At 42.4% G+C, this 23,599-nt stretch overlaps 1 protein-coding gene across 1 annotated transcript; it reads right to left on the minus strand.

The window, feature by feature from the left end:
• Nucleotides 1–1,334: 1,334 nt before the first annotated feature.
• On the minus strand, nucleotides 1,335–23,066 carry ftsj3 (FtsJ RNA 2'-O-methyltransferase 3). The gene is made up of 21 exons (XM_083647975.1): nucleotides 22,915–23,066; nucleotides 22,681–22,786; nucleotides 21,266–21,312; nucleotides 19,577–19,656; nucleotides 18,914–19,013; nucleotides 17,473–17,667; nucleotides 17,204–17,319; nucleotides 16,798–16,902; nucleotides 15,194–15,294; nucleotides 13,517–13,603; nucleotides 12,850–12,996; nucleotides 12,439–12,574; nucleotides 10,898–11,091; nucleotides 10,266–10,377; nucleotides 10,020–10,101; nucleotides 7,741–7,873; nucleotides 6,337–6,431; nucleotides 4,643–4,745; nucleotides 3,091–3,274; nucleotides 2,698–2,792; nucleotides 1,335–2,024 (listed from the first exon to the last, which is right to left on the minus strand). Exons 1-21 carry the CDS (start codon nucleotides 22,979–22,981, stop codon nucleotides 1,745–1,747), a joined length of 2,565 nt encoding a protein of 854 aa, XP_083504101.1. The 5' UTR covers nucleotides 22,982–23,066; the 3' UTR covers nucleotides 1,335–1,744.
• Nucleotides 23,067–23,599: the final 533 nt, after the last annotated feature.

Consider the following 23,599-nt stretch of genomic DNA (forward strand, 5'->3'; position numbering starts at 1 on the left):
CACTGGGCATCAGGTGCAGGACAAACAGGTGAAATCAAAAAATAAAGGAATTGTCCGCACACTGATTGGCAGCTCCCGCTTTTATTTGCGCTCAAGGTTGCCAACCTTGGCAAACAAAAGCGGGAGCTGCCAATCAGTGTGCGGACAATTCCTTTATTTTTTTTTATCTCTGCCATTTAGCCATCTATTTGAAAATAAAATAAAAAATAAACGTACCTCCTATGGAACTGCATCTGATGTCAATAACAGCAATGCCACCCTCAGTTTCCATGATCACAGCACATCAATATGAACTGTAAAGGGAAAAAACAATGGAGTCTATCAGTATATCATATCCTGTCTGTCTTAGAGGTAGCCTACATGAATCAAATTGAGATTTCTTTTTTTCAAACAAAATGCAGTAGTTTTCTCAAACAGTCCTTTGCCATACCGATGTTGTCTTTGGTGTGGTTTATTCTTGTAGCAGAATTCATCTTCTGAATGACATTAATGATTGACTGTCGGGCAAATAATTAGCTATTGAGTTAACCAATAGACAAGCAACTAGTGAAGCAACAGTAGTGATACAACTTACAGTAGCAAACAAGGAAATGGAGTTCAAAGCCAGTTAATAGGCGACCTTTACGGTTAGCAGCATGCATGGGTGTCTGATAAAAAAGTATTCAACCTCAGTAATACATTCTATTATAACAATGCCATTGTGCAAATTCCATAAACGGATAAAATAAAAGACTGAGCAGTATTTGAACACATTTTTGTCAAAAACTTCCACCTTCAAGGCAGGTCGCATATTCATGTGTTTATGACACACTGACTAAGACAATCATAGAACCATGATCCAAGTCATCACTCATCATGACTGTTGTAATTGCAGCACATTTCCTGGTCACTTCCAGTCTGGTATGCAAAGGCTTGGCAGGAAGTCGCAGTCAACGGTCACCTGTTATGTCCATGGGATATGTATTTATTTCAATGGTGAATAATCAAAGTTCATGAAATGGCTTGGCGACATGTGTGCAGCAAATAAAATTGGACAAAATCACCATATTGGTTTGGTTATATACAAGTGCAGACGGAGCCCAACATTTGGGCATACTAGCAGATTTGAAGTCTGGTGTCATACAGAACATTTTCTGACTCTTTCTCTTCTTTTTCAAGTTTGGTAATTGCACAAAGTATCTGATGTAGTATCGTTGTCACTTCACATACTGCCACTACAAGCACACAAAAGGATCAAAATCTATTTCAAATTCAGACGTGGAAAAGTACAATATAGAAATGGAAAATGTAGAAACCATGGATTAAAGATTCACACTTTTCAACAAAACATATTTATTGCCAAATATGTACTTTATAATTAATATTTACAAGTTTGATGTTTGTTTCTGGAAAGCACATGCATTTCTATCCAATTACGGTACATTAAGATCCTACAGATGGTGAATTTGTTATCCACTGAAACAGCTCCATTCAACACTGGATTTTGTAAAGGTAATTAAAAATCCTTTATAAGAAACAGAGAACATCACTTTAATATCCCAAGAAGATGCCCCAAGTTTTCATGGACTGAAGGAATCGTGGTCAAGGGTGTTAGAGAGAAGGCCTTGATGTGACTGAGCAGGAGCTGAAACTGTGGCAGCCGTCTTAGCTCGCTGATCCTTACAAGTGGCCACCTGCAACATGGCAGCAGGTAACGTTCAATAGTCAGATGGGAAGGCAGGACTGTGAGAGTGATAGATCATATTTATTTTTTTCCTTTACGCCCTTTACCGCTCTTCATCCCTCCTTTGCCACCTTTCATCGGCCTTCCTTTGCCTCCCTTCTTGCCTCCTTTCCCTTTGCCTCCGTTGGCGCGTTGTTCTTTCCTCTGCATCCCACGCATGTCTTTCTTCATGCGGCTGTCCACCACCTTGAACACTCCCTTGACGCCAGCGGGACGACGCACCTTCTTGCCGGCGCCCTTCTTAGACACGAGGTATGTCACTTCTCTCTTCTCCTTCCCCACGCCTGCTTTCTTGTAGATACTGAGAAGATCGGAGGGGGGGGGGGACACAAAACAAAACATCAGACAGTGAGGTAAATTACTCTTAGAATCTTGGGGGCAATTTTTGCCCCTCAATCAGTTTTTAGGGGCATTTCTGAGATTTCCACAGGCATTTTTGCCCTTGCCCCCCACTAAATTCATACACTGATTAAAGGCCAACATGTGCCTGCAAATTCTTGGTCACTGATTGAGGTTGACTTTTGCCATTACAGAGTGTTCAATATGCTGTATGTGTATCATTTTGTCAAGAAAACCGACATCAAACTGTCCTGTGAAAAGTTAATTTTGAAACGAATCATAAACAGAAATGTTCAAATAATATTCATACCATACCTGATTTTGTCCATTTTTTTTAAATAAAATTATCTTGTCATCATCTATTTAGACTGCAGAATTGTGTCACGCTTTCACAAAATCAGCATATCATATCACAATATGTTTCCACTGAAAGCCGATAAATTATAATAATTTAATTATCGTTCAGCTGTAGCTGTAGTTACACCGAATATCTGTAGTTCTATTTGTCTGCTGGATTAATGCAGTAATAGTAAAATAATGGATATAAATAGTAAATACCCTGCTCTGGGTCACACAGGTAAAAAGTGTAATTGACTATCCTTATGATGAAAGAGATGAGAGGTGAGGTGTTGTACCTCTTCAGCTGAGCCATCTTCTCCCTCTCAGAAATGTCCACAGTGTCGACGACCGCCTCTGCCTTCTTCTTTGCCGACTCCATCTTCTTCAGCATCTGGTAAAGTCACAGAGAAACAGACATGAAAAAAAAGGGTTTATTTAACGTTTGATTTCGTATTGTTTTCAACAACATTGGCACATGATGATGTCATGCACTGAAATATCTAACTAAGTTATGGGTGAAACAAAAGTAACAATTTGACATCCGGGTATTATGACAAAGAAGTAGAAAACTGGTGAATTTATAATAGTCAACTACTTTTTGGGAGTCGATGGCTACTAAAATGCAGAAGCCTTGAATTCCCTATCATCTATCAGACATCATCTACAGATCAATAGTTCCCCTCTCTCACCCTCTTCTTCTTCCTGGCCTTAGCCTCTGCCACTCGTTTGATTGGCCGGGCATTGATCTCCTTCCACTTCTCCTTGAACTCCTCCACCATCTCCTTGGTCACCGGCACCGGCTTCCTCCGGTGTTTCCGCTCGTCGTCCACGAACCACTCGGGCACGTCCCAGTGTTCCTCAGAGCTCGCAAATCTGGAACACAACGCAGACCGGAGTGATGCCTTCATATCATAGACCAGAGGTTTTCAAAGTGGGAGGCGGGCCTCCCCAGGGGGGCTCCAAGCTGTTTCAGGGGAGGCTCAGTGAATGGAAGTTAGTTAGTTATTACATTCGTTATCAAAAGGAGATAACATAGAATAGCCTGAATGTGTGATTTGGTTAAAGATAGTTCAGAGATACAGTAGTTTGGGGGGATTTGACTGTTTTTCTCATCTTCCCAGAGTCAGAAACAAAAATGCCTTCAGACAGACCTTTTTTTATTTATTTGGTTGGCTGTGCGAACCTGCAACCCTCGTGTTGGTAGGCAGGTTATCTACCGCTACACTACCCGGACCAACAGGACGGAAGTTGACAGCAAGAATGGGGAACGACTCCCTTTTGGAGCCAGCCTCAAGTGGCCATTCGAGGAACTGCAATTTGTTGGTACTTCCGCATTAGTCTCAACGCCAGACCCATGAGAGTTCTTACGCTGATACACTATGTTACTGCATGCTGCAGATCTCTCTCTGGGTCTGGGACACTTTCCCTCAGCCGGCTGGTTATGGGAGGGAACCGTTCGTTTGGCCAGTCATATGCCAGTGATGGATTCAGTCCTCCCCAATCAGTAACAACTTTGCGATCAGACGACACGGGAGGCACAGCCCATTTTTTGAACCGCTCTCTCATCGATGCTATGACCTGTCACTCATTCATTTCAATTTCAACCCGCCTTTGAAAACCAGCAGTGGCTGTGAACTGGCACAGACTCATTTATGTAGTATGCGGAGCGCAGCGACTCAACGTAATATTTGAGTCTGGGGAGAGACTACTTCCGCATTGACTTCAATGCAACCAAACAAATCTGCCCCCTCAGTTCATACTTGGGATGTTCTAATACCACTTTTCACTGCTGAGGACTAAACCACTGTCCATTACGTTTACTCAATGAGTTGGATTTAGAGTTCGGTTTTGGTGTCATTGGACAAAAATGAGATATAGTCAGTGTCGGAAATTAACTTTTTGCCTCATCTGCCAAGGAAACTAAAAAAACAAATGAGGGGAAAAGGGGCCATTGGGATAGGAAGGTGCTAGAGAGGGGGTGGGTAGGATTAGTGGCTAGGCCAGGGGGATATGGGTGGTGTTTGTGGGATGGGGCGTGCGGGGAAAAAAGTGCTGTGGTCTAAAAGGTTTGCGCCTGTATCATGAACACACACACACACACACACACACACACACACACACACACACACACACACACACACACACACACACACACACACACACACACACACACACACACACACACACACACACACACACACACACACACACACACACACACACACACACACACACACACACCTGTGGAAGGAGCCGTCAACCAGGTCCCTGGCTCTCTTTTTGGACGTAGCGATCTGAAGTCCGAGGGCCAAACCTTCTGCATCCAGGATCCTGGCTCGCTTACCTGGGGAGAAAGAGAATATACCACATCAAGTTTCTTAAAGCCACCCTCCAGTGTATTGTCATTTTTTCAAATATTTCATATTTTTATGAGTCATGTCCTGCCAATGTTGATTAACCACACTGTTTGCCAAATAGTTAATTGTTTGACAAATGCATTAATTGTGTTCATAAATTGTATTTAGTTGCTCAAATGGGACGATTGCATATACTGTATGCCTATAAGTGGAAAAATAGTCATTTGTAATGTAAATTCGACTGACTCAGGACAAGCGAGTGGGGTACGGTGGCGCAGTCGGTAGCGCTGTCGCCTCACAGCTAGAAGGTCCTGAGTTCGATTCTCGCCTGGGACGCTGGAGTTGTGACCCCCCCATATCTTCAGTGCTTACTGCCCAGGTGGGCTATCTCGTTGAAAGGGCCTTTTGGTGTGGAGTTTGCATGTTCTCCCTGTACCCCCCAGGGGGTTCCTCCGTACATAACCCCCCACTAAAAACATGCAGAATATCGTCATCCGACCAGTGACGACAACATCTGAAGTTGGTCCAATGATGGTCCCCGGGCGCTGGAAAGAAAAAGCGACCACTGCTCCTGGCCTGCCCCCCGGAGGAAAGGACAAGCCTGGATGGGTCAAATGCAGAGGACATATTTCACCGGCCACCGTCAGCATGAGTGTGTGTTGTGGCCGCATGCATGTGTTGTAGTGTGTTCGTGTGACAATAAAGATGGGCTTCCGTCTGAAATCGTGTTTTTTAATCGTGTTTTATCTTAACTAGCTAGCTAGCTGTTCTCTACGCTAGGTAAGCCCGCTGCCTGCCACCCGTTTTGAAATCCGTTGCCCGGATGTTGAGAGGGACATCTGTGAATTCTATTTACTATGTAGCTGACGCAGTTTTTCCGGGTGTAGATTACGCAAATAGCATAGCAGAGAATCAGATGACACGCAACTTGCCGGCCTGCATGTGTTCATAGAACATTTGAAAAAGAACATTAACTGTTAAACAGGTAGAAACACTGACTGGTTTTGGGTCGCTGCATGTAATCATCATAACCCAGGTAAGCGAAACCTGGGTAAGATGCCTGGCTTACTCCCCTAATAACCAGGTTACTGTGACATGGACTGTTGGTATTCAGTGTCTGCGCACACCTCTCGCAAATCATTACCTGGTTTAAATTAGGGATGCACGATATATCGGCAATCATATCGGTATCGGCCAGTATCGGCCGATTTTTTAACATATCGGTCATATCGGTATCGGTCAGATGTTGCAATGTTAATATCGGTTATCATTATCAGCCAAATTCTTCACATTGATATGAAATAATGCAGTAAATCTATGATTTATGGGCTTTTCCAAAGGCTTTGCAAATAAAGAAATGCATAACTTTTTCAAATTCAGTGTTAACATGTGTTTTTCAGTATGTACAAAATGTGATGATCATAAAAATGTGGTTTTATACAGATCATATCGACATCGGTAAATATCGGTTATCGGCCATAACAGCAATGTTAATATCGGTTATCGGCATCGGCCAAAATTTTCATATCGGTGCATCCCTAGTTTAAATCCTGAAATGTAAATGTTTCTGGTACTTACTGGTGCTTTCTACAGGAACAACCTGGATTCCGTCTTCATCGGGCAATCCTGAGAGTCCTCCCTTTCCCTTGGACAGCTTCATCCTGGCAATCTCCCTACAACAAGCAGAATTGTATATAAATTATATTCTTTTAATCATGACTTTAAGCAACGGTTTCTTTTGATTACATGAAATTATTTCAACTGAGGAAAGTAGGCACACAGGTCCTCAATTAACAAATTTCACAATAAATATAAGATAAATATAATAATTTATATTGATAAGCCTGGATAGAGAGCCAAAGTGAACGTCACTTCCTGTTTTTCTCCCTGTACCAGTGTGGAAAAAATTTGAACGGTGGTGAACGGAGCGATACACTACTTTTTTGATCCCGTTTCAATTGTGCCACGGGAGTACACGTCAGGTTTGTCAATGTAAACGATAACTCTGCAAGTCGAGAAAGTCGCAGTTTGTGGTAAAACTGTGGCACTATAAGTTATAAATCAAAAGGACTATGCACAACCATTCTCGTAAGTGACGTCTCTCCTGCCAGTCCATTGTTGTTGATGGTGTGACATATATGTGCGACACGAGATGTAGTTGATTCACAAAACTAAACTTTACGTTTCAGTTGCAGGACAAACTGGGACTTTCTTGACATGCATAGTTATCTTTTAAATTGACGAAATTTAACATGTGTGCCCCGTGGCACAATTCAAATGGGATCAAAAAAGTAACCTATCTCTCCATACACAACCATTCATATTTTTCACACGCTGGCACAGGGAGAAAAGCAGGAAGTGACGTTCACTTTGGTTCTCTATAAAGTAGGGCTGACCCGAATGCCCCGAAGCTTCAATCGATGCCATGGTAAATCGATGCCCAAATCAGTATTCCAATGCTTTGTGTGTTTTTTTTTTTTTTATAGTAACCTAATATTATTCATTATGCATCGACATTACTTATTACTTATTCTCTCAGACAAGGACATTTAACCTTAATGATAGTTTTGTGCTTCACAGCTCTCATCTAACATTACTTACCAACACTAAAACTGACAGTTTGACCATGAAGCTAGCAGGGGCCTACATACTGTATGAGTTGAGCAAATTAGTTTTTATTTTAGGCTATGGCTGTAATTTATTTGATATGATTATTGCACATTTTGTAGCAGTTTTCATTTCAATAAAAAGGAAAATCCTTGAAGTCCAATTTTTGTCATGGCCTTCGTGCCCCCCACACCCTGCCCCCGTCGAAGCTTCAAATATATTCGAATACTTGTCAATGAACCTTTGAAGCCCAAAAATGGTATTTGGGGACAGCCCTAATATAAAGCAAAAAAACTAATTTGAACAGCATTTGATTATTTATATCATATCTGGGAGAAAGAGCAGTGTAGACTGCCACAGTAAATGAGTTTTTACTTCTCGTCATCGCTGCTGTCATCGTCCGAGTCACTGTCACTCTGCTTCTCAGCTTCCTGTGAAGGTCCCGCCTCTTCCTCCTCTGGCTGGGCAGGCTCCTCCTCTTCCTCCTCCTCAGCCTTCCTTTTTTGATCTTTTCCAAAAGATAGAGAATGTCCTTACTGTGAAAAAGCCTGGCCTTTAGATCACTCATTAGAGCTTATTATTGCTTGTGTTTTTGTCAATGTGATGGAGATTCAACAATATACATAATGCAAATCCCACCTTTTCTAGTATCCGTGACGTGTGTCATTTAAAATTGGGCAGAAACCACTTCTGTCACAGTAAATGAAGGTTTAATTATTACAATTTCTTGATTTTATCATTGATTAATTTCTGAAATCCAATTCAGTTGTATTTGCCTGTGATCTTGATTTATTTTGTTGAGGTAAGAATTTTAGCTTGTTTAATTTTACTCATAGAATTCCTTACTTTTTGATTTCTGTATTTGTTTTTTTTATTTGAAGAGTTCAATTCCAAAACGCTATATATAGTAGTAGATCATTTTACATCTATAGAATATAGAATATCCAGTTTATAAAATTGGCATAATGTTGTCAATCATGGACTTAATCAAAGACCTAGCATCCTTTAAAACTGATAGACAATTTAAATCACATCAGTCATTAGTTTAATGTAATCACATACATTTACATTTCGGTTAGAGATAGTTATTAATACTTACAGTATATTAGTAATATAGTATATATTGTAGAGTCAAAATTAGACACACACACCCCCACACACCATTTATTTTAAGAACAGCGTCTGACCCACATTCTCCAGTTCATCTCTCCCAGGACCTCTCAGTTACAGTGCACTGTCCCCATCCAATGACGTCAGCATATTACAGGATCATTAGATAGCAACAGATAAACTGTGTGGTCACCTGTGAACTGCCTTCCTGATCGCTCCGTATGCATGTCAAACCATTTGTAACCTCATGTACGAAAACCTGATTCTGCCTTGTGTATAAGTATCTTTGACATACAATCCATCGGTGTGTAAGCTTCTAACTATGGATGGGCATTTTGACTCAATTTCCATAATCGAAATTCGGGAAAATTAACGATCAATTATCGATAATATTAATAGTATAAAAAAAAAAATACAAAATGCCTATGGCAGAAAATACTAACGTGTTTTCCTCAATGAAATTTTTATTTCAAGATCCAACACTCCTCTCCAACAAGGCTGTTCATTTGGCATGTTTGCAGACTTTGCACATTTGCATGTTTAGCTTTTCAATCCACCTGGTAATGGTACTCCGTGAGGGAAGCTCATACGCTGGCTCAATCACATTGATCAGGTGTCGAAAACCGTTGACCTCAACAATATGTATTGGGCAGCATATCTGTCTCGATGAGGTTGCAGAAAGCCTGGGTGATCTTTTCTGTACGCCGGCCATCACATCTCCTCGCCGCTAACACCGAAGTGATGGTAGGCTGAGAGGACGAGGCGCCTTCCTCATTAACCAGGCTCGGATGTACGCTGTTCAAGTGGTGAATCATTGGCGTCGTAGCCGTGTTGTACTTATAAACGGCATCGCAGTTCTTGCAATGAACGACGTCGTCTTTCAACTCGAAATGGTCCCACACAAAACTTAGCTTCGCTCGCTTCATTTCCTCGTCTGGCTGAGTGCCGACTATAATGTGCTGTTGCTGTTCTCACTGCAGCCAGCCCAGTGAGACCATGTCCATAGCCCCACCCAGAGGTGTTCTGTTCAGTTTTCTCTGTCTCCCATTGCACCCTCACCTGGTTGCGACCACATAGTGTAATCCAATCTTATAGTTCAGCACATCTAGGCCTATTTGAAAAAATATATATATATATATAAAAAATCGATAAAAGTCGATCAATTATCGATTTTCGATTATTGATGAACATCCCTACTTCTAACTTCATCCATGATTAAAGTATAAGTTTGCTCCTCTTGGCCAAGATATATGAAATACACGTATTCAATATTCAAGACTTCATCCGTGAATGTACAAGATTGCTCCTCTTGGCCAAGATATATAAAACACATTTATTCAAGATGACTTCCTGACTCCAGGCTCCTGCTTTGACCTTAGTGGCTCCTTTCTTCATCATTGGCTGTTAATTTCCATTCTGCATCAAGCACTCATTTGTTTCAATTTCATACTATCAATCATTTTTAAGTTTGTGTCACTTTTTTCAAATGGCGGACATCTTTTATATATATATATTTTTTTTTACTTGACAGGGAAGACAGTTACCTGTTTTCTTGTTCTGGAGCCACTCGGTCTGCCGGAGTTCGCTCTCTTCATCTTGCTCCAGGTCGATCTCGGAGAAAATTCCCTGCAGAGCGACCAGGAAGGAAGGCAGAGTCACAAGTCAGAAATCAACTCATTCATAGGACAGACAGAGCAGCAGCTGTGTGACAGACAGAGCAGCAGCTGTGAGCAGCAGCTGTGTGACAGAGCAGCAGCTGTGTGAAGGCACAGGAGATGACGTGGACAAACCTTGCTGAACCACAGGCTGGTCTCTCGCTCTTTCTTCTCGTCCTTTCCCTCTAGCTCCACCAGCAAGCCGCTTTCCTCTCCTTCATCCTCCTCTTCCTCCTGGAATGTTACTCTGGAACGAACACACACACACACACACACACACACACACACACACACACACACAGGACAATCATCAAATTAGAGATCAATGGATGTATGACACTTGTATTATTTGTATGGAATGGACTCAATTATTTCCAAATATTGGGTTATTGACCTATATTAATCATTCATGTATAATGCATGGGCATAAACCATTTTATTAATAATCAGGGGAGCAATGTGAGCAGGTTTCCTCAAACTAGCTAGAAATTAATTTGCTTCAAATTTAAGGATTGAATAGAAAACAGTCTGAGAATCAGGTGATAACAAGTATCAATCCAATCCCTTACTTTTACATTGCATTTACTTTTAAATATTGCATTTTAGTATTAACTTATTTTATCTTTTGTGTTTCAGCCCGATACTGGATATCAAAGCCAATATTGCTGCATCGCTACAAACCAGTCGCTCTGCCTGTTCAGAACCATGACTCCTGGACTGACCTGCTGTCAAACACTCAACCAAGACTCAAAGTTTCAACCGCTTACTTCTTTGGCGCCGCCGCCTTCTCCAGTTCTTTCTCTCTCTGCTCCACCTCTTCCATGTCTTCATCGTCTAGATCAGAAGCCAGGGACATTTTGTCCTCCTCATCCTCCTCTTCCTCAGACAGTTCAAGGTAGTCTTCTCCTTCCACCAGGGCGTCTGCTCCCTGCATGTCCCCCTTGGAAATCTCCACCAGCGCCTGCAGGACAAAGGGAGAGAGTGAAACGCAAGCGTTACATTAAATTAGCACCAGTAGGAAGTCTGGCTGACTCTGGATATGAACAGGAGTACTGAACAGGTTCAGATGTTCTGATACGGTTCACAAAATTCACAGTTGCCTGAACTTGCATAACGGCCGATATGGAGTACCAATCTGATACCAGTGCATTTTTTATGCATTATAATTGTTTTAACAGCTATATACTACTAACCCTGTATGGATGTGATATGATTGCTTGCTATCATTGTTGTATAGACTGGCTCAGGTTAAACCGTTTGATTTCCGGGAAAACGGCTTTAACGGAAAACGATTTTATCTGGGTGAAACTACTTTTTTCAGGGCTAATAAATTACGTGGTATCGGATCACTGCATAGACTCGCCGATACCAGATTCAGCATTTTAGGCAGTATCAGAGGCATTTCCGATACTGGTATCGGTATCGAAAACAACTCTATTTAGAACAGCGTTTTCCCAGCCAATATTGGGTGAACTTCAGTACATTTTGCTTCTGTATATCAAGGTAACATACAAGATTGACCCAACATCCAAAAAATGATGGCCAAGTATTATTTTAACTGGTATAAACACCAGCGAAGGGGCATGATGTAGTGTGCTGCGGGGTTTATGCGAGGCAGACTTTTAACATGTGTCAATGTACACTACATCAGAGATATAGAAAGCAATTCTCCACTTTGTGAAAAAACGCTTTATTCTGGCGATAGGTCCCGATATCCTATGAGCAATGTTCAATACTGGGAAGCAGGACGACCCTCACGTCCAAAAATGTCCTATTTTGAAGGCGAAGCTTTGCTGAAAGAGCCAAGGCGAGCGGTTTTCAATCAAGCAACACGTCGCCTGTTGGCTGACACACGGAGCGAGTTACAGCTTCATTTGGAAAATCACATCGACTATTTATATAATAATAATGTGTTGCGGTCAGGCGCGGTCAGGCGCAAGCTCGGCTCAGGGAGGTCGACGCCCCTGCCATGCAGAGTCCCCAGCACTCTGGATCTTAACATCATATCCTGTGTATTTAGAACGGTCTCGCGGGCTTTCTCAGTCTCTCTCTCTGCAGAGCCTGTGAGGAGGTGGGCGGGGGCAGACACACACACACAAGCTCTGGGGCTCCAACCTGGACCTGAGACTAGACACCTAGCCTAGTCACAGATCCAGGTCAAAGGTCACAGATCCAGGTCAAAGGAGTGTCATGGGAGTGTGCATACTGCGGCCAATTGTGTTGATACATACAGCACCACCTGGGTAACATCTAGATGACTCCTGAATTCCAAGGCATGTCTGAAAGGGACTTCTGTGTGTGTGGTCACCTTGGCCTTGTTGACGGTGTTGAGGGAGAACATGCAGCAGTCACTGGTGTCGGCGATGGAGACGCCCGGCAGGTCCATCTTCAACTCCACCCTCTCCCTCTGCTTCCTCTTCTCCTTCAGGAGCCTCTTCTTCTTCCTGATGCCAGGCAAAATGACAACGTAATTACATGATGCATAGTTGTTACAAGTTTGTTTTTTAAAACGCCTCTTTATTTTCAATTGATTCAGTGATTATACATTCAATACATAACATACATATTGTAGGCTAAGTCACTTTGGACAACAGCGTCTACTAATTACAATGTAATGTAGTCAGGAAGACAAAATACACTAAATCCAAACAAAAACCTTGGAGGAAAAAAATGGTAAATCATGCTCCTGAAAAAGATTTTCTGACCAACTCTGTCTTACCGTTTGAGCTCAGCCACCTCGTCAGCTTTCATCTCTGCCAGCTTCTTTTCCATCTCTTGCTCCTCATCTTCCTCTTCCTCCTCAGGTGTTTTCTTCTTCTCTGGCTCTTCCTCTGAATCACCCGCTGCTTCTTCATCTGAACTTAAGCTAAGGATAAAGCAAAGAGCGTATTTTGATGTTTTAACTGCAGTGCTACATATTGGCAGAGATGAATGAATTAATATTTATTTATCAACCAGGAATAGCCCTATTCTTTACAAGGGGGTCCTGGCCAAGAAAAGCAGCCGCCACATTCCGTTACATACACACAGTATAAAAGCAATTTACAAAGATGTACAAATTACATTTCAAATAAGAAACAGGTGTACATTACAATATTTACAAACATGTGACAGGGATGTATTGTAAACAAAGCAATCTTCTAGCTGAAACAATTACAGCCCATCTCCCCCGGCACGAATTCCCTTATCATACTGTTAAACACCCTTAACGAGACTAGCTCCCTAACATGCAACTCACCCTGTAAGACATTCCACGTGGAGGGCGCAGCATACTTAAAACCCCTTTTCCCCATCTCAGTACGGGCATTGGGGACCGAATACATTTTTTTATTTTTGGTTGTGTTTTCAGTGTCTTTTTTTTTATACGGCCATGGTAAAGAGCTTACTTGATCTCCTGGTCGGGCTGCTTGGCCTCGTCCTTCAGTTTCTTGGCCACGTATCTCCTCAGTTTGGACCTCCAGGTCAGCAGCAAGCTTGGGATGAATGGAGGAACACACACACATCACTAAGGACAGCTCAGTCGGTTAAGTTAAGTTAAGTTAAGTTATCCTTTATTTATCCCCTTGGGGGAAATTCATCCTCTGCATTTGACCCATCCTCTACTAGGAACCTTCCTAGAACTAGGAGCAGTGGGCAGCCACTGTGCAGCGCCCGGGGACCAACTCCAGTTCTTTTTGGCAGTACCTTGGCCAGGGGCACTGACAGGAGTATTAACCCTAACATACATGTCTTTCTTTGATGGTGGGAGGAAACCGGAGCACCCGGAGAAAACCCACATGGACACGGGGAGAACATGCAAACTCCACACAGAAAGGACCTGGGACGGACCGGGGTTCGAACCCGGGACCTTCTTGCTGTGAGGCAACAGTGTTAACCACTGAGCCACCGTGCCGTCCGGTTGGGATGACAACAGTAGGTATAATTTTCCCCACGGTGCCAGGCCCCTCGGGGGTCAGAAGACGGCACTCACTCACTCGCTTACTCACTCACGGACGTTTCGTGAAAGGGGTAGGGCTAGGGAAGAGGCGCCGTAGCTAGGGATAGTAAAGTTGTAGAGAGTCGGGATTGGAGGGCTGGGTAGGGGGAGGGGATGTGGATGGTGGACCAGGGAAAAGGGGGGGCTAGCAAGATGTTAGAGGGTCAGGATTCGAGGGGTGGGAATCACCAGAGTCCCCACAATACGATATCACGATACTTAAATCACAATACAATATATTGCAATTTAAAAAATATTGCGATATATTACCTTTTTTCAACTGCAAATTATGTCCCCTGTTTTATCTAATATGGTTAGTTTCAAATCTGTTTCAGTCTCACTTCACCGCAACGATCACACGGACGGTAGCCAGCTAGTTTCGTCTGTTTATTGTTCGTACTGTAAACATCAAATTGCAGAAGGGCACTGGCTTCTCAAATACACAGGTCCAATGTGCACAGCCCCTAACAATACCACTGGCATGATATAGATGCAACTAATCTTGACAATGATCTCAATTGTTTACCGAAATCATCCTACGGTATCATAATTTTATTTTGGTAATATATTGATGTTTACAATTACAAATGTTTAAACATAGCACCTTTAATTTAAGATGTGACCCAACTTAAACCTTGTTTCTGTTGTGAAGCCATATTATCTGTTACATTTGAATATACTATTCGCTTTCTTAAACAGAATCAACCCATATTGAATGTATTTTCTCAATAACAATTCATAGAAATTAACACTGTAACTGCAACAATGCAACACTGTGAAGGTTTTCAATACCTTCCAATCCATAGTATTCTGATACATCATCCCACGGCCATCTTGGTAGGACAATAACAGGTGATTGTAATCAATCAACAGGTGATTACAATCAAATGACAAAAACAGCCACTGTGTATTGAAAAAGCGCCAGCCATATTGGTAGGAAATGTATGTAACATCATGGGAATACTATGAATACCTGGCTGGTGATGCCTTAAATTCCATAATATATACTAAAAATTGGTACAGTGCCAATAGTCATTTATGGATACTCAGCCCTAGGCAGCACACGACTATGAAGGGAAATGCTTACCGGAGCTCTTTGCGGCCCAGGACCTTGATGTCACGACAACACAGCTTAATCTCATCACTGGTGACTGAGAGAGACTCCAGGTCTGGGTTGTCGATGGTAATCTGGATGAACAAGACAGGAGCCCGAATACGATGGTCAAGACAAGTCAAGACAGGAATGCTTCTTCCCATCAGCCTAATCTTCTCTGCATCAGGGGTTCTCAAACTTTTTTGCGCGTGACCCCTTAAAACAAAGTGATGCCTACTTGCGACCCCCATACAGGGTTCCTACACATTTTGACCAATGGATTTCCATGACTTTTCCATGACTTCAAAACAAATTTCCATGACCAAACAATTTGTGAAGTCTCGGTGTATACATGAAAAAGTGAGTGAGTTACAACATTCTACTTTAAAATGTCACCAGCCTACACTTGTCTTACTGTAATGTAGTCTTTAAAACCAGGAAAAGACAACATTTATGCCGTATCATACCCAGTGTTGGGCAAGTTACTTTCAAAATGTAATATACTCCATATTACTAGTTACTTTCATTTGAAAGTAATGTTACTTTACAATATTACCATCTGTGTAGAGTAACTCGTTACTTATTACACTACTTTTGCATTACTTTCACCGTAATAACAGCAGTAGCATGCCCTTCACTGACGGGATTCTGGGCCAGAATATTTGACTGGTACTCTAAGGCCTACGGGGTGGCCCTTCAGCCGGAGGCAGAACTCGCCATCTTCGGCTGCTCAGAGTCCTCTCTGAACTTTCCTACAGCTGTGCAACAATCTCTGACACTGGGGACAACTGTTGCCAAAAAACAAATTCTGAAGGAATGGAAATCTCCCTCTCCACCCTCTTTCCAATTGTGGTTGACGGACATGACCTCTGTTATACGCATGGAGAGACTTAGGTTCCTGAGAACCAATACACTTAGAAAGTTTGTGACTATCTGGGACCCGTTTTTGGTCTACCTCAACGAGGCTAGGGGTGACGGGTGACTCGCGTCACCCCTAGGCTTCCCATAGACCCCTTGAGTGAAATCCCAAGTATATCGTTTACAAGAACATAAGCACCTTAGGTGGCTGGCGGCACCACTTTGTAAAGTTGATTATATTGTTTTGTTTTGTCTTTCTTTCCCCTGTGTCTGAGCCTGTTTGTCTGTTTTGTCTTGTTTGTGTTCTATAAAAATGTAAAATATGAAAAAAAAATATATAAAAAAATAATAATAATAACAGCAGTAGCAGAATGACATCGCCACCCCGGAACCACCCCGAATTAGAATTTCAACCGCCTTGAAGTCAGTGTAAACGTAAACCGTCCAAAATTCTAATGAAATTAACTGATGGGGATTATTTGGGGTTGCATGATGCAACCCCCAAAAAAATCCCCATCAGGTAATTTCATTTGATTATCAGAGGAGGTTTGGAGGATGATATTTTTTTCCTATCCCATAAGTCATGTGACCACCCAAAATGATCTTGTGACCCACTAAAGTTGAATTTTAAGATTACATTTCCCAGGCTTAAACTTATAGGCTACAGTGCAACCTGTACAAATGACTTCAACCCTCCCAGCCTTTGTCTTTGACAAGATAAACAAATACGGAGATCTCACCTCACTGGCTTTGGCCAGGAAGTCTATCGGGTTTTCAGCTTTGAGGAAGTTAGTCAGTGTGAAACTGTGGTAGAGCGTCAGATCGCCATCTGTGTATCCCTCCGCCTGGAACAGAAGAGGTTAGTTAGTCAGCAGATGGATAGATGTTTGGTTTGGTTTGTTTTAGCGTACCAAGGTGTCAGATGTGGTCTGTTAAACCATGAGGCAATGTTAATAATCACAGGAAAGCATTAGAAAGTAGATTTGGCATACATTGTAGCACGATATGAATTGTCCTCATGTACTAAACCCCACCCTGACCCATCTGGCACTCCACATCAGTTAAATGCTATTGTATATGACCTATGTGATACTATAGTATATGATCAGAAATAATTATTTTGTGTCAAACCACAGACACACACACCTTTGGCTTCTTGACAGGAACCAGCTCCTTCACCGTCTTTGCCTGAACCTCGACCTCTTTGAATGCATATTTGGGGTCGAAGAACTTGCTGTCAATTTTATCCGGTGCAACAAAACCTACGAAGAAGATGAAGATGATGAAGAAGAAGAATGGGCTAGGAAAATAGGAACCTCCAGTGGTATGAAAATAATTGAATAAAAATTTAATAAAATAAAAACCTGTTCAAAAACCCTTAAAAATGAAAGCTCTACTTGTCCATCTCCACTGACCCTGGCAGATGACGAAGATCTCAGCGGACTCGTTCCTGGACGCCTGTGGCTTGGTGGCCTGCACCTTCTTGAAAAACTGCTGGAAGATCCAGAGCAGTGGCTGGTAGTCTTTGGAGCGGAAAACCTTGGTGACGAAAGTGCCGCCTTTGGCCAGGAACTCACAGGCCAGCTTCAGGGCCATGAGGGTGAGGTGGGCTGGAGGGGGAGAAGGAGGAGATTTCGGTTCATTAAGTTTGAATCGCGTCAGTCAAGCCGGGTGGTATACTGCCAATCTACTGCTCAGGGATGTGATCGTATCTAAGCGGGGATTTTTTTCTTTTTGCCATTTATTTATTTTTTCCATTTTTTGCCATTTATTCGTTTTCATGAATAAATGGGATATGCAACTCCTATTAGCCATTTCTTCTGGGAAATGTCTGAATTCCTAATGCTTCCTGCTTTACTGTTCCTTATTACATCCCAAGTTATATTTGAAACATTTAACCAGGAAAAAAAACAGAACTAATTACATCATTGACTAGTGATGTAACGTCTGAAACCGAAGCTCCGAGGCATGCGCCGTTTACTCGCTAGGCAGTTGTACACTGTGCCGAAGCTCGCTTTGGTCCGGGAAAAATCACATGACGACGTATGAAGCAGTTAGCCTATTTCACATGCAGCCAAATCAGCCATTTTGTGTCGAAACGGTAGGAAGCCTACCTACTCACACAGATTAAAGCTCCTGTTGGCTTTCACACTTGCCTGGACTCTGGAGGACATTGGAGCCCATTTAGGTGTTCCAGCCCCGTGGGTCTTTTTTTACTTCCTGGCTTTTAGACACAAAATGGCTGATTTGGCTGCATGTGAATGTGAATGTGTTGACTACTTCATTGAACCAGGTGACTGGTTTGGCTTGACAGCTTGGCACACTCAAACCAAGTCAAACCAAGCACACACAGTACACCAACACCCAAGTAGGCTACATACTTTGCCAAAACACTTAGACATAATCTGTATTTGTACCAGCCCCATGTGAAAATGACATGTTAGTCGATCTTTAGCAGCCTAAAATGCTTCCTAACAAAAATAGAAATATCGATATGGAATTAGACAGGCCAAATAACACACAATGTCTTCAACATTAGAGCAGTCAAACAATAATGTGCATGTGCATGGCACATCACATCCATAACTATCCCAGAACGCTTCCATGTTCAGAACTGATAAAGGAGCATCTGCGACTTGATTGCACTACATTTATTTGTCCAGCAGATGGCATACACATGCACTGTGTTATTTGAGGAGAGTAGTGAACCCATATAAAGCCTCAAAGGGTTCAGAAAGCCTCATTTGACCATAACTATCATTGACTGCTGTACTAAATGGGAAATTCACCGATATGAATTACATATTTAGCCAATATTGACAACATACAGTGTCTGCTACTATCTGAACCACTTACCCTGTGAGAAGGCATCGTATTGCCAGTTGGCTCCCACATTAGGGGCTCCGTCATTTAGGACAACATCCACCTTCCATGTATGTAGCTCCTTTTTAAGAGCCTGAGGATGGGACAGACAAGAGAGTGCAGGATTTTACAGTAGCCTGAATCCTGCTAATTTTTTTTTAAAGATGCAGCTTTCAAATGCCTCAGCACAGGATGTTTTTAATAGTATCAGATTATTTATATCAATGTTTCACATGCTAACTAGAAATGCATGTCAACTATTAACAACAACAGCACTTTCTGGAAAGAAGCAAGCAACTGTGACAACATTTCTTAAGCTTGTGACGCAGCTGGATTGGCGCAAGATCATGAGATCCTGATCACATGACAAATCCATCCTGCCACGCTATGAGGCAGCTACGGGCAGACTTTAGGTGTGACGCCAGCGATAAGCGAGCCTGTGATAGACGTGATAAGACGGATGGGTTCATCCAATCACCTGCCAGGTATGTTTTGAAAGTGCCTGCCACCAAATGGTTTCTCAGGCGACTCGTTCCCAGATTTGTTATGTGAAAACAAACCATCTGGCAGTGCCAGGTTCAACATTTCTGCGATCCAAAATGTATACATCGATGCAGCAGTGTGGCAGTTACCGATGTCACTGCTTCACTTCCTCACCTGTCTGCATTTCTCACTGGTGATGTCTTCCTGCAGGGCAATCACGTTGGGGATGGGCTTGATGGGCACCAAGTCGATACCTGACAGGAGGAAACAGTTCATTACCCCATCAGGGTCTGACAGTCCAACACATAATGACTCTTGACTAGTCTTGACTCTTATGAAGACGCATCTTGCGTCAAAATGTTAGTCAATAAAATAAATTACCGTAAATTCCGGACTATAAGCCGCGGCTTTTTTCCCGTTTTTTGGCCTTTTTTGCCCCCTGCGGCTTATATAACGGTGCGGCTTATCTATGGATTTTTCCAGCAAACGGCCACTCGGGAACCTCCAAAATCTATGGATGTTGGTATGAGGCAGAACGAGAGCAAGACAGACATTATGAGAGCGAGACCCTGATTGGATGATGTTGCAAAAAATGTGCCTCGCGACCTGATTGGAGCACTGTGCCACTACTCTCTCTCAGCCACTACGGTAAAACACCCTCGCTCCGGGGGGAAAAAGGCAGCGATTGAGCCTGAAAGACAGTCTGAATGAAATTGAATGTAACATTCCCAATTCTATGTATTACATTCTAAAAAACTAACAGCAACATTTTGGAAGGCTAAGCCACACAACTAGCTCGTTGTAATCTAACATCATGCTTCAAAAGATGGAGAACTGGCTGTGTTACGACGATGGCGGCGATTGAGCCTGAAAGCCATGTCTGACAGTAGCGAGACAGGAACAACAACAGCAGCAGCAGCAAAGGATCATGCACAAACCCGAGACGAAAGGGACTGTCCGTCAGGGCGCGGACGACTGTGTCAGCAACTCCTTCCCGACTACCAGGAGAAAATTACAAACTTCGGCGAATTCACACAAAGAAAGATCAAGGAATATTCCATCGGACCGGAGCAGATCATAAATATGGATGAAGTGCCTTTGACGTTCGACCTGCCTCTCACTAGGACTGTTAACAAGAAAGGTGAATCGTCCATCACGTTGAGAACCACAGGTCACGAGAGAACGAATTTCACTTGTGTTCTTGGCTGCACAGCATCTCGCCGATGGTGATTTTTAAGCATCTCACAATGTCTGATTTTGTCTGGGGATTAGTGACCTGACTTTTGTTTTGTTGAAATGTTAATAAATGGGAGCTTCCCCAAACAGCCATCTCTTTCCCGACAATCCCCTCTGTGCACGAAGCCTTACATATGGTAATTAAACATCAAAACACCCGCGGCTTATAGACCGGTGCGGCTTATATAAGAAAAAAATAGTCACCTTTGAAGGTGCGGCTTATAGACCGGTGCGCCTTATAGTCCGGAATTTACGGTATATAGATAGATAGACCGAGAGAGAAGTCGGGTCATTTTCCCATTAACTATAATGTTACAGAATTTCTTTTTGGACCGGCACGTGGCATTCCCCCGGGCCGGCCCCGGCCAATCGAAAGAATACAATTTCCGGGGTGGCTTCATAAAATTGACCCAAGATATGCTCACTGGTTTAAACTCTGAAAATGTGGACTGTCATCTTGATCCTGTGGTTTCTACATCAGAAGGATCCCATAATAAATCTTTGAAAACCAGACTCAAAAACAGCAAGAACAGTATGATCATGGATTAAAAAAGGGGAGGAACCAGAAGTATAGTATTTTAGGTTTATCATCAGATCAGATAGCTGTAATGAAACCGTTACACTCACCAATGATGAGACTGGAAACAGGCATAAACTTGGACGCCACTTGCAACCTGGTAAGAGATTATGAATCAGAAGTAGGGATGTTCATTTTGAAAATTTTCCAAAATCGATAATTGGTGAAAATTAACGATCAATTATCGATTATCGATTTTATTAATACTTAGAAAATTTTCAATATTTTTTTTTTTTTTTTTTTTTAACAAAATGAATGCCTATGGCAGAAAATACGAAAGACAACGTGTTCTCCTCAATGAACTCTTTATTTCAATGTGTCTCCTCTCCAACACTGCTGTCCCCGGTGAATTTCCCATGTTTAAAACAGTTTTGTTGGCACAAAGGCCCGTGCCCAGCCAGAAAACTAGAGACTATATGAAGCTCCACCTCAGGTTAGTCGGCTGTGCAATGGAGTGGGGCGAGGAGGAACGAATTCCACCCAAACCTAGTCCAAAAAAAAAAATTTTTTTTTTTTTTTTTTTTAATAATTAAAAAATCGATCCAAATGCCACAGGATCGATTCCAATCCTTAACGATCAATTATCGATTTTCGATAATTGATGAACATCCCTAATCAGAAGTGTCAACAATGTGCTCTCAGCAATTAAAAAAACAAAAAAACAAAAAGTATACGTGTGGCTACCAGTTGAGGCCAGAGTGACTTAGCTGAGGCTCAACATGGTACACAAGGTCGTTAACAACAGGGCCCCAGCATACCTAAGCAGCTATTTTTCCAGTGCCGGGGAATCACACAGCCACAGGACTAGGTACAGCTTAGCCAACCTGAACCCCCTGAGGTGTAGAACCAAAATGGGGCAATGCTCTTTTGCGTACACAAGAGCACGGGCGTGGAATGAACTGCCTCTGTCCATCAAACAGACCACGAACCAACACAGTTTTAAGGTGAATGCTAGGAAATGGCTACTAGCCAAAGTCCATGAATAGACAGGTAACGTTAGGGGAGGGAGGGATTGTTAGGATGTACACAATGTATTATGTAATTTGGTGTTTTAAGTGTTTAAGTATTTTTATGTGTTTTAAGTGTTTTATGTATACGTTGACACCAAGGACCACAACGGAAAGAAGTCCACGACTTTTTGTGTTATCCTTGACAATGTTTTTTTTTTAATGCCTGACTTTCATGTATTTTAAACGGATATGTCAAATAAACTAAACTAAACTAAAAAGTGTGCGTTAGGGTGGACACACCTGTTTGAATGTAGCTACTATGTTTTTCATTCTCTCAAAGCCATTTTACCTAAGGTAAAAAAAACTAAGGTTTATGGTTATTGACTTGAAATTATTAACTAACTAAGTTACACACATGACACAAGTCCCTAATAGGCTATCCAAACACTTATCTTGCCTGATGTGTGTTAGTAGCGACATGTGTTAAATGTCAAACAGTGAATTACGCTGCTCACCATCCGCCCGGAGCAGCACACAGATCGACCACAGCTCTGGCTTTCTGCAAAAACTGGAATTTACGGTTCAGCTGAATGAGCTTGAAGGAGGAACGAGAGCGATAACCTGGGAAAGAGAGGATGAAGTGTCAGTTTGAAAGCCTAGTAGTTGACATTTCCCAAAGAGGTAGCAAGCTCTAGATGCTAATGATGCTAACATTGAGGTTACCACAGAAATGAGTGACCTAGCGTTACCTGTCTCTTTGGCTAAGTGGTAGAATTTATCTTTTCTGGCCTTTCCGACTTTGAGTTTCTTCCCCATGTTTGATGCTGCGGCTTCGCGCTCGACTCGACGACAGAAATCTTATAATCTGGATTTTACAACACGCACACAACTTCCATGAAAACAAAACACGTGCTTTCTCGGCGCACAGATTCTACGTCACGACACGACAAGTCGTTCTTCTTCTTTTTTTAGTGTTTAATGGCGGTTGGCATCCAAAGAATTGTTGCATTACCGCCATCTACTGGTTACCATTCGCCCAGTATTCAGAGGACTTGGCCCGAAACAGAATGTTGCATTTTGGATTGGTGTTAAACATGTAGATATGTGATAGCCAACCTGCCAGCTTCCAAAACAAATCACATACTGGTGTATGTGGATGCTGCACATTGTTGCATCTTATGATAGCTGCCTGAGGGGTCATCCCTATGTTCCCCGGGTCCTATGTTCCCCGTTTTTGTGGGACCGGGGAACATAGAACCCTTTCTATGAACTTAGGTTTAGGCGTGGGGGTGGGAGAGGTTAGGTTTTGGGTTAGGGTCTGGGGGAGGTTAGGTTTAGTCATGGGGGGAGGTTAGGTTTGGCGTGGGGGCTGGGAGAGGTTAGTGAAAAACGGGGAATATAGAACCCGGGGAACATAGAACCCGGGGAACATAG

This window comes from Poromitra crassiceps (genome assembly GCF_964638095.1).
Source record: "Poromitra crassiceps genome assembly, chromosome: 12".
Classification (NCBI taxonomy): domain Eukaryota; kingdom Metazoa; phylum Chordata; class Actinopteri; order Beryciformes; family Melamphaidae; genus Poromitra; species Poromitra crassiceps.